Below are 12,168 nucleotides of genomic sequence, written 5' to 3'. Positions count from 1 at the left end.
TGATTCATAATACCCAAAAAGTAGAAACAACCCAAATATTCACCAACTGATGAACAAATAAAATATGGTTTACCTACACATAGGAATGTCATTTGGCAATAAAAAGAATGAATTACTGACACAGGTTGAGCATCCCTAATTTGAAAATGTGAAATCCAAAATGATCCAAAATCTGAAACTTCGTGTACCCACATGATGCTCAAAGGTCACGCTCAAAGAAGTACTCATTGAAACACTTGGATTTCGGAGTAAGGATCCTCAACTGGTATAACTGCAAATATTTTAAAATCCAAAAAAATCCAAAATCCAAAACACTCCTGGTGGCAAGAGTAACTATACTCAACCTGAACATGGTACAACATGGATAAATCTTCAAAACATTATCTTAAGAGAAAGAAGTCAGTCACAAATGACAGTATGTTGAATTCCATTTATACGAAATATCCAGAAAAGGCAAATCTACGGAGACAAAAATTAGTAGTTGATTAGGCCTCAGGAGTTTAGGTGCAAATGGGAAGTGACTGCCAATAGGTACAGGATTTCTTTTTTGGGGTGATAAAAATGTCCTAAAATTGATCATAGTGATGACTGCACAACTCTGAATATACTAAAAAACTACTGAACTGTACATTATGTGAGTTACATCTCAATAAAACGGTTTAAAAAATGTACAGCAAAAAGATAACTAATACAGACCTAACATCTACAAAACTTAACAAATTCCTATTTATTAAAAAAAAAATTGTTTTTGGAGACAGGGTCTCTATCACCCAAGATGGAGTACAGAGGCATGATCATAGCTCACTATAACTTCGAACACCTGGGCTCAAGCGATCCTCCCTGCTTAGCCTCCCAAAGTGCTGGGATTATGTGCATGAGCTACCTTGCTTGCGTATTAAAAAAAAAATTGTTTTTGGCCAAACAAAAAAAACGCCAAAACTAACCACAGCTGATAAAATAAAAAAAAAAAAAAAAAAAAAGGAAAATTTCTGAAAGGATATATGAGAAAATGTTAACAATTATGAATTCTGGAAAATAGGATAGTCAAAAAGAGGACAAGGCACTTTATTCTCTATCTTCTACCCTTGTATACTCAATTTTCACCAAGAAATTTAAAAAAGAATAGTCTTCCTAATAGCAGTAAGTACGTTATAGCACCCAGATCTTGGTTTCTAACTACCATTCCCAAATGAAAGAAAAATCCTTAAAGAAATGGCTGATTCTACATATAGGTCAGAGCAAGTACAAAGTGAGCTGGGAGCATCTTGTTGTGTCAGAAAGGAAAGAAGCACCCACAAACTAAAGAAGGCATGTGAAAAAGACAAAGAAGCTGGAGTGATGGGGCTCTCACTAGCCAAACCTAGGGCAATTTGAACATCAGAATTACTGTTAACTAAAAAATATCAAGAAAAGCAAGAAAGTGATTATTGCAAGAGTCACGATGTCAGTTAATTACGGGGGAAGGAAGAAAGCACACAGTAGGCTTCTAGAATGCTGGTGACAATATTTTTTGATCAAGAATAATTACAAGAATATTTGTTTTAATTATGTATTAAACAGCATGTATTTGTAATACGGATTTTTAAGCAGATACAGTATTTCATAATTTTTAAACAAAAATTTTAAGGTTTCAGGGGAAAAAAAAGAGGTCAAATAAAACAAGAGCCTCCTAGAAAGAAAATTAAAATATTTTACCTGCAAGAGTATGTAGGCTCTCCTACTTTAAAAACACGACCACAAAGATGAGAAGGTTTGTTTGCTTGCTCAAGCTTTGGAAATCCAAATGCAGGATCTTCACCACAAAGGTACCATTCCATTGGTCCCAACAAAACATGCTGTGCCAGCATGTCTTCCTTCTGTGGCAAAGGGTTGGGACCCCTGCAGTATATTTTGGGTACGTAGTGGGCTAAATGCTGGTACACTTCTCTAGTGAGGTCAGTTGCTTGGAGCCATTTCTTTAAAAGAAGAAAAAAGAAGAAGTGGTTTGAAACACCAACAAACTAATTTGAACAAATTCACCCTACTTTCTTTTAAGTACAAAAATAATGGCAAAAGCATGTTAAAATATTTTGTTTACAACACTCACCACCATACGTTAGAAATTTAGCCTATTAAAATGCCAAGTATTTGTAAATGCTACTTTTAAGTGTAAGCAAAATTAAAATGAAACTAGCCCCCCTCCTTCCCTGCAAAATGACTCTTGAAGCAACCTTCTCTAGGCAGTACCAGAAAATAATTACAAGAAATCATTATATAAGACATGAACCATTGAGCTCATCTGACATCCTTCCTAATGCTTTGCTCAAATGTCATTCTCATTGTGATACGAATTCTGCCAGTTTGTCCATAGGAAGAGTGTACAGTGAACATGAACAGCCAATATGTATTATGAACATGAATAGCTAATACACTACATTTCTTAATGATTGATAAACGAGTTTATATACCAGTCTCTTATGAATAAGTCAATCCACAAGAGACTGTTGTACCAACTACGCCTTCTTTCTCTGATCAACCTCCCTCTATAAGGCCTTTTCCATTTGCTCTCCCCACTAAAAACAAATTTTAAAGCATGATCATACTTAGATCTCATAGGCACCAACTTAATAACTGAATGCATGATCTCCCCCGCATCCTCCACCAAAATTTGTTATTTTCCCCATTTCCCTATTTTAGCTTTGCTTCCTTTTCAGATTTTTCGGTGTGGATACCCAGGTTTTGTATTTAAAAAACATACGAAAAGAAGCCAGGTGCAGTGGCTTATGCCAGTAATCCCAGCACTTTGGGAGGCCAAGCCAAACGCATCACCTGAGGTCAGGAGTTCAAGCCCAGTCTGGCCAACACGGTGAAATCCCATCTCTACTAAAAATACAAAAATTAGCCGGGCGTGGTGGCGCATGCCTGTAATCCCAGCTACTCGAGAGGCTGAGGCAGGAGAAATCGCTTAAACCCAGGAGGCAGAGGTTGTAGTGAACGAAGATCTAGCCTGGGCGACAGAGCAAGAGTCTGTCTCAAAGGGAAAAAAAAACACTCACTTCTGCTAGAATGCAGTTAACTGAACCGTGAACAAAACCCACAGATAGAGGGGAGGAGGAAGGCGAAGTGGGTTGTAAAACTACCTATTGGGTACTATGCTCACTACCTGAGTACAATATACTCATGTAACAAACTTGCACACGTGTTCCTTAAATCTAAAGTAAAAGCTGAAATTTTAAAAAACCTCCAGTGTTTACCTATGGATTATCACCTAAATTCCAGTTACATTTTTATTAAAAAAAAAAAAAAAAAAGAGTATGTTCAGGTGATATCTAACATTATAAGAAGTCAATATAAGGTCTTCATTTTAGCTATTTTATTTACTTGTATATTCTTCAGACCACTCCTTCTAAAAATAACATACAGAGAGAGATTTTAAATATGCATGAGGTGACGTATATTAACTTTCTAGTCAATTTCATGTTTTCAGAGAACTTTTACTAAATATGTAAAAATTTTGTTCATAAGTTAAGGGACTAGATAGAAGCTTATAACCAAAAACAGTGAGAGTTTTCACACTTAAGGTGAAACTACACTATTTTCCAAACATTACTAACATTGTTGTGTTTACATTATGCAAGTAGGAAAGAGACCAAATTACTTTCAAAACCACAGCATTTCTTCCCTGGTGGTCAAGTGGTTAGGGGACAAAAAAAAAAAAGCAGCAGCATTTCTTAGGAGACAATCCTATGGGTTTTAAGTATTCTCTCCCTTCAGAGTGATTCAATCAAAAGTTTATATATACATACACATCCTCAGTAATTATAAAGAGGACAAGTTTAAAAAAAAGAAGAAAAAGCCGAGTCCTCAACAAGTATACTAGAATCTTATTCTTTGAGTTAAAATACATCTTTTTTGGCCTCATTCAAAGCTAAATGTCTCATTTTTCACCTGTTGTCAGCAAACCAAAACAAGAATGAAGGGAGTCAAATTATCCTAAGCAACTTTTTTTGAGTCTGGCGCTATTGCCCAGACTGGAGTGCAGCGGTGCGATCTTAGCTCATTGCAACCTCTGCCTCCCGGGTTCAAGTGATTCTCCTGCCTAAACCTTCTGAGTAGCTGGGATTACAAGTGTGCACCACCACACCCGGCTAATTTTTATATTTCCAGTACAGACAAGGTTTCACCATGTTGGCCAGGCTTGTCTCAAACTCCTGACCTCAGGTGATTCGCCCGCCTCGGCCTCCCAAAGGTGCTGGGATTCAATTTACTCTTTATGAACAAAAAATTAAGCAATAAGACCAAAATAATTCACCTCCATGATCCTAGAAAGTTAAGTGCTTCAGACTATTTTAATTTACAACATATTGAAAGATTTTATTTAAAAACCAGTTTTTTCCTTATATTTTATGTTCCCACTCCTGTAAAACTTCACTGTTGCAGAATTTTAATACAAGAATGAAAGATTTCTTTAGAAGGGATGCTTTCTAAAAAAATTATGTAGTCTAGTGACTGTAACAAGAGAGCAAATTTGTTCACAGATTTCTTCAACAAAAATTCAGACGCTAGTATCAGCATCTGGTTAAGAAAAAAAAAAAAAATCGGCTGGGCCCAGTGGCTCATGCCTGTAATTCCAGTACTTTGGGAGGCCAAGGCGGGTGGCTCATTTGAGTTCAGAGGTTCAAGACCAGCTTGGGCAATATGGCAAAACCCCATCTCTACTAAAAATAAAAGAAAATTAGCTGGGCATGGTGGTGCACGCCGGTAGTCTCAGCTACTCAGGAGGCTGAGGTGGATCACCTGAGCCCCAGAGGTTGAGGCTTCAGTAAGGCATGATCATGCCACTGCACTTCAGCCTGGGTGACAGAGTGAGAGCCTGTCTCAAAAAACAAACAACAACAAAAAACAACTACTCACTTTACATAAAAATATTATTAGTAAAACAAGCAAGTATTTCACTCTTTATTACATATTATTATAAATAACAAGATTTAAAAGTCTGGTTCAAGAAAGGCATGCATATGCTCCCCATTTTTAAAATCTTTACTACTGCTGGGCACGGTGGCTCACGCCTGTAATCCCAGCACTTTGGGAGGCCAAGGTGGGCAGATCACTTGAGGCCAGGAGTTCGAGACCAGCATGGCCAACATGGTGAAACACCATCTCTACTAAAAACACAAAAATTAACCAGAGTGGTGGTGTGTGCCTGTAATCCCAGCTACTCGGGAGGTTGAGGCAGAAGAATCGCTTGAACTCAGGAGGCGGAGGTTGCAGTGAGCCTAGATTGCACCACTGCACTCCAGCCTGGATGACAGAGTGAGACTCCGTCTCAAAAATGAAAACTTTACTACCATTATATGAAAAATTCACAATCACCTAAAAGATTTGGGCTCTATTACAGGCACTTTAACCTGATTAAACATATACACTTAATATAAAAAGCAAGAAAAATTTATGACTGTCTTTCAGAAGTAGCTCACATATTTCCCCAAAGAATAAAATCTATAGCTTTTCATATTAGTTCTCACTAACACACGCTAACTGCAACTGTTTCTTCAACATGAAAAATTGAGATTTCCAGTTTGGTTTGCATTTTAATTTGTCTTTATTTCAGACACTTGTAGCTGTCATGCCCATGTGGCACAAGAGAGTAATAAGCATTCACTACCTTATTAGAAGTCCCTCTTAAGGGAAGTAAAGAAACTGTCAACTCATCCCTCTAAAGTAAACATGTTATGACAATGTTTCCAGGAGCTTTCCCTCTATTGAATGCTAAATTTAAGGCTTGGGATAGAAAGTAAGTACAATAAAATAAAAATGAAATGAAAAATGAAAGAATTCCTAGAGGTTAGCCTTTTATTATAGTCTCTATTATTCTATACCCAATTAAAATTGTACCCTTTAACCACTTATGGTTTTGCTTTCAAACAAGGATAAGCAACATGTAAGTTAATCATGAAACAACTAGTGCTCATAATCATAAAAACACTAGTGCTCAATTGGGAGTTTTGGGGAATATATTGAGAAAAAATTTAAACAAATTATATTAAGAGTCCTACAAATGAAGGAGAGTATTTACAAATAAAAATAGAAAATTAATAGGTCAAAAGACTAATTAAAAATGGGCAAAGAAGACATAAAAATGGCCAATAAGCTCATAAAAAGATGTTCAACATGACTCATGAGGGAAATGCAAATCAAAACCACAATGAGAAGGCACAACACCCAAAAGAATGGCTGTAATCAAAGCACAGGCAAAAATAAGTGTTGACAAGGATGTGGAGAAACTGCAACTCTCATGCACTACTGGTGGGAATGTAAAACAATGCAACGGCTTTGGAAAAATCCGGCAGTTCCTCAAAATAGTTAACATATAACCCACCAATTTCACTTCTAGATATATATATATATACACACACACACACACACACACACATACACATATATATACACACACACACCCAAGAGAAACAAAACCATAGGTCCCCACAAAAATTCGTAAAAGAATGTTCACAGCAACATGATTCATAATACCCAAAAAGTAGAAACAACCCAAATATTCACCAACTGATGAACAAATAAAATATGGTTTACCTACACATAGGAATGTCATTTGGCAATAAAAAGAATGAATTACTGACACAGGTTGAGCATCCCTAATTTGAAAATGTGAAATCCAAAATGATCCAAAATCTGAAACTTCGTGTACCCACATGATGCTCAAAGGTCACGCTCAAAGAAGTACTCATTGAAACACTTGGATTTCGGAGTAAGGATCCTCAACTGGTATAACTGCAAATATTTTAAAATCCAAAAAAATCCAAAATCCAAAACACTCCTGGTGGCAAGAGTAACTATACTCAACCTGAACATGGTACAACATGGATAAATCTTCAAAACATTATCTTAAGAGAAAGAAGTCAGTCACAAATGACAGTATGTTGAATTCCATTTATACGAAATATCCAGAAAAGGCAAATCTACGGAGACAAAAATTAGTAGTTGATTAGGCCTCAGGAGTTTAGGTGCAAATGGGAAGTGACTGCCAATAGGTACAGGATTTCTTTTTTGGGGTGATAAAAATGTCCTAAAATTGATCATAGTGATGACTGCACAACTCTGAATATACTAAAAAACTACTGAACTGTACATTATGTGAGTTACATCTCAATAAAACGGTTTAAAAAATGTACAGCAAAAAGATAACTAATACAGACCTAACATCTACAAAACTTAACAAATTCCTATTTATTAAAAAAAAAATTGTTTTTGGAGACAGGGTCTCTATCACCCAAGATGGAGTACAGAGGCATGATCATAGCTCACTATAACTTCGAACACCTGGGCTCAAGCGATCCTCCCTGCTTAGCCTTCTCAGTAGCTAAGACAGCAAGTTCATGCCACCACACCAAGCCTTTTTTTTTTTTTTTTTTAAGTAGAGACAGGATCTAGCTATGTTGCCCAGGCTGGTCTCAAACTCTTAGACTTAAGCAGTCTTCCCACCTCAGCCTCCCAAATAGCTGGGATTACTGGCATGACCCAGTGCTCCCAACCTGTATTTCTTTTATACTCAGGGGAAAAAGACGGGGTCCCACTTTGTCACTCAGGCTGGAGTGCAGTGGCGTGATCTCGGCTCACTGCAACCTCAGCCTCCTGGGCTCAAGCAACTCTCCTGCCTCAGCTTCCCAAATAGCTGGGATTACAGGGGTGCACCACCATGCCTGGCTAATTTTTGTATTTTTAGTAGAGACAGGGTTTCACCATGTTGGCCAGCATAGTCTCTATTTTTTGACCTCGTTATCTGCCCGCCTCAGCCTCCCAAAGTGCTGGGATTACAGGCGTGAGCCACCACACCCGGCATGTTTACTTTTAAAGCCACAATCACCCATTGGAATACACTATAACCATATGTAGTATGGAAAGTAAACCGAGTCAAGAAATGTTGGGAAAGTCATACTTATGGAATCAATTCTAACAAGAGAAGAATGAGAAGAGAGGGCCACTGTAATATCCTAAACTTACAAATACTAAAGAGTCAGCTTAGATGCTTTTCTTTGTGAGCCATACTAGCTGGAATGGATGGGATCACAAAAAGTTCTTCCTCCTTATAACAGGAATAAGAAAAGCGATGTGTAAATGAAATGTGGAAAGGATGACACTAGTGCTCGTTAGGTGATTTTTAAATGGAAGTGATCCTAACAAATTACCAATGACAGAGGTCTGAAGCCTACAATCACTGTTTTCTCTACTTGTTTCTCTTCCCTAAAATGTACTTTCATCCTAAGAGAAAACTTTATTAATTTCAATGTGTGATAAAAAGCTGAAGCCTAAGCTGAAAAAAGTTTTAAATCTTAGGTGTTTTAACTTAATACAGACAGTAAAGTCCTCACAAAGTAAGGCAAGATTAAGGTCATATAATTGAAGGAATTATATTTTAATATTCATTTTCAAGGTAGGAGGATCTCTTGAGACTAGGAGGTCAAGGCTGCAGTGAGCTATGATCATGTCACTGTACTCTAGCCTGGGCAACAGTATAAGACCCCATCTCTTATCAAAAAAAAAAAAAAAAGAGTTTGCATCTTCTCTATTTGAGAGAATTGTGTTGGTCTTCAGATTAAACTTTTTAAAAAAAATCTTACTGTTCAGAAGGCATTTAAAAGTAAACAGGGTAGGCTGGGCACGGTGGCTCACACCTGTAATCCCAGCACTTTGCGAGGCCAAGGTGGACAGACCACCTGAGGTCAGGAGCTCGAGACCATCCTGGCCAACATGGGGAAACCCTGTCTCTACTAAAAATACAAAAATTAGTCAGGCGTGGTGGTGCATGCCTGTAATCCCAGCTGTAATTCGGAAGGCTGAGGCAGGAGAATCACTTGAACCCCAGAGGCAGAGGTTGCAGTGAGCCAAGATCGTGCCATTGCACTCCAGCCTGGCAACAGAGCAAGACTCTGTCTCAAAAAAAAGAAAAAAAAAAAGCAAACAGGGTAAAATGTAGCTCAGATTGTGATCTTCACAAACTCAAATGAAGTCCAAATTAATAATTTTTTGTTGCATTTCCCTTGATTTTTCCCTACTGCATCTGCCTGAGAATTTCACTGAACAAGAACTAGGAGCACTGGCCTCCAGCACTACTTTTATAACCAGTTTTCTCAGGAGCCTCTACAAATTGGAGAACCTCCTATCACTTGATAGTTTGCACTTTTAGAATGGGATAACGGAATTTGTATCTTCTATCACTGGGCCAAGACACAAAATTCAGTGACAGAAAAAAAACCACAACAGTACTTTGAGGTAAGCAACAGATATCAATTAGAAGAGGCATGGAGAGCAAACAGCTGTCATTACTATTTAACAGTTTACTTGTAACACTACTTTCATTTTTTTTTTTTTTCAAATCTCTGATAAACGAAAGGCAGAAATTCCTTGAGTTGTGTGCAATATTAAGTAGAAAGTAAATGAAAACAGACCTAGGCTAAACAAGTATGTTTAAAAAAACACACCCAAGGCAGGGCGCAGTGGCTCATGCCTGTAATCCCAGCACTTTGGGAGGCCCAAGCCGGTGGATCACCTGAGGTCGGGAGTCCGAGACCACCCTGACCAACATGGAGAAACCCCATCTCTTACTAAAAATACAAAATTAGCGGGGCGTGGTGGTGCATGCCTATAATCCCAGCTACTCGAGAGGCTGAGGCAGGAGAATCGCTTGAACCGGGGAGACGGAGGTTGCGGTGAGCCGAGATCGCGCCACTGCACTCCACCCTGGGCATCAAAAGCGAAACTCTGTCTCAAAAACAAAAACAAACAACAACAACAAAACACACCCAAACAAGCAAAGATTCAGCATTTAACAACGTATTTCTTTAAAGTTTTCACCTCTACGCCTGACATTTCTTTCTACCTGGACTTAATGTCCTCATCAATTCACGCAAAATAACTACTCACTGACCAACAGCTCCACAGTGCCCCCAATCCCAAATTTTGTTCGTAGCATTCAGATTGCTGACTTTTATTCACGGGTCACTTTCCTCCTAGTAGCCTTTTTAACTGGAGGTCTTAGAGGTGGGGCCCAAGCTGTCTTGGTCCATTCATAATCATTCTGGGCAATCTCTTCTAATGGGTGTTCCCTGTCCTTATTGGTGAAAGATGCTGTTGAGTTTATTACTCTACAACTCTGCTATTTACACTAGAATATTCACATTACAGTTTTAATGCTATACTGCGTTTGAATGGTTTTACGTTTGGAGCATAACTGCTCCTACTATACTGTGACCAATTCTCACGTTTAGCTTATACAGTATTCGTTGAAAACTGCTCTATCAACGTTATGTAACATTTGTTCTCCATCCAATTACCCCTAACTCCTAGAAAAAATATTTTTAAAATTTCCCAGCCTCCACGACTACTTTCTCATACTCAGTAAACTTTCCACACATGCATCAACGTTGTCAACTAATCAAACCGGTGCAAAAAAAAAAAAAAAAAAAAAAAAAGGGGGCACTGAAAGGGGTAACGAAGGGTAGTGTCGTTTGCCTTCCTGGTGCCTGTGGCAGTCCCAAAAACAAAGTAGGGGCTTGGTTAGGGTGGCATGTTTAGTCGGAGGAGCACACGGCTCCGCTTATCTCAGGAAAAGCAATCAACTAGATAAAGTAAGGCGATGATACCAAAAACACAAGAAGCGTCTCTTCTCCTCTTCCAAGAGCTGATACATATAAAGGGCAAAGGCCTATGTGTTGGGAGACTTCATGGGCGGCTAGGAGAAAGGAGGTATGATGGAAGAGCCGTGCGCTCTCCTGGGCAGAAAGGGAAAGTAAACGTAGTTAGTGCACAGCGCAGCTCTGGGAGCTGTTGAAAATGGAAAGAGAGGGGCAGGATCGGTGGCCTCCCCGGGCTGTTACCCCACAAGGCGAGGGCCGGCACAGCTGTTTCCCCAAGTCTGGGCCGGGCTGCTCCAGGACGTCCAGGAGTCGGTTCCTCCCCGCGGGCGCGGCCTGCGAGGGGCGGACGTACCCGCCCGGGTCCCGGCACTCACCCCCGCAATCTCCTCGGCCGAACATTCCAGCAAACTCCGGTCGATGGCCTGCACCTCTGGCTCCAGCTCCGACGCCATCTTCTCTCCTCCTCCTCCCCTGCGCTACCGCCGCCCGGGGAGCTGCAGCCTCACCTCGGCCCCGGCGGCCTCGACTGCCACCCCTGCCCCAGGCAATCAGTCCCGGAGCCGTCCAAGTGGCTGCAGGTGGAGCAAGAGAGGGAGAGAAGGGTGACGTGAACCGGAAAGGAAGGACAGCGGCCTCCTGCGCTCCCTCCCAAGCTTAGCGTCCAAGAGTCAAGTCACTGGCTCGTCCCTGACCCAGGGAAGGACACAGAAAACCCCAGGCCTGACACTGGCTAGCCACTACCGCGTCCGGCACCGGGAAAGGGGCGATAACACCCAGGAGGCGAAGCAGGGCGTTCTGGGTACTGTAGTCGTCCCAGCAAAGCCGGGAGAGAGGTGGCGCCCTGATACGGGGGCCCCTCGAATGCATTGTGGGAGTTGTAGTCCATTCCCAAGGGGCGGGGCTTAAATGGCAGATAGGCGGGCGGGGCTTTTCTGCCCAACGAGAATCATGGGAAGAGAGTCGTGGAAAGTAGGGCCCCCTGGAAAAAAGCCAAAGAGCAAGACACTGTGGGAACTGTAGTTTTTTTCCCCGAATCTCGTTTGTTCATTTTTGTATCCCCAGCTTCAAGAACACTGCCTGGCACGTGGTAGACCCCCAAGGACTTGCCAGTCTGGCATAGGGTAGGCACCCAAATACTTGTCAAAGGAATGAATGAATTACATTCTATTCCTGTGGTTCTATGTCCTGTCATCCATCGAACCCTCATCTTTTATACAAGTAATGGAGGTAAACATTACCCAGCTTTTTGAAGGTTTAAAACATGTTTAAAATTTTTTTTCAAACACTTTAGTAATGACCACTTACAAACTTTATCACAAATCTTGCTGCAAAGGAAAAAGAGTCTATTAGGCCAATTCAAAGATTTACTCTTGATAAAGACATTTAATTTCTACAGATAATCAGACCAAGCTTGGTGGCTCATGCCTCTAATCCCAGCACTTTGGGAAGTCGAGGGGGGCAGATTGCTTGAGCCCAGGAGTTTGAGACCAGTTTGGACAACATAGCGAGACTCTCTTGATAAAAATCAAAAAATTAG

General features: G+C 40.2%; 1 protein-coding gene across 1 annotated transcript in view; it reads right to left on the bottom strand.

The window, feature by feature from the left end:
• The window catches only part of UBR2 (ubiquitin protein ligase E3 component n-recognin 2), a 135,689-nt gene extending 124,310 nt beyond the window's left edge, over window positions 1-11,379 (bottom strand). Inside the window, exons 1-2 of the mRNA XM_011986898.1 lie at window positions 11,006-11,379; window positions 1,696-1,955 (exon numbers count right to left, since the gene is read on the bottom strand). Of these exons, the coding sequence (XP_011842288.1) occupies window positions 1,696-1,955; window positions 11,006-11,083 (338 nt within the window). The 5' untranslated portion in view covers window positions 11,084-11,379. The remainder of the gene's footprint in view (window positions 1-1,695; window positions 1,956-11,005) is intronic.
• Between the last annotated feature and the right edge of the window lie 789 nt (window positions 11,380-12,168).

The sequence above is a fragment of the Mandrillus leucophaeus genome, unplaced genomic scaffold (assembly GCF_000951045.1).
Source record: "Mandrillus leucophaeus isolate KB7577 unplaced genomic scaffold, Mleu.le_1.0 Scaffold3, whole genome shotgun sequence".
Lineage (NCBI taxonomy): Eukaryota > Metazoa > Chordata > Mammalia > Primates > Cercopithecidae > Mandrillus > Mandrillus leucophaeus.
This window is presented reverse-complemented; position numbering and strand designations above follow the sequence as displayed.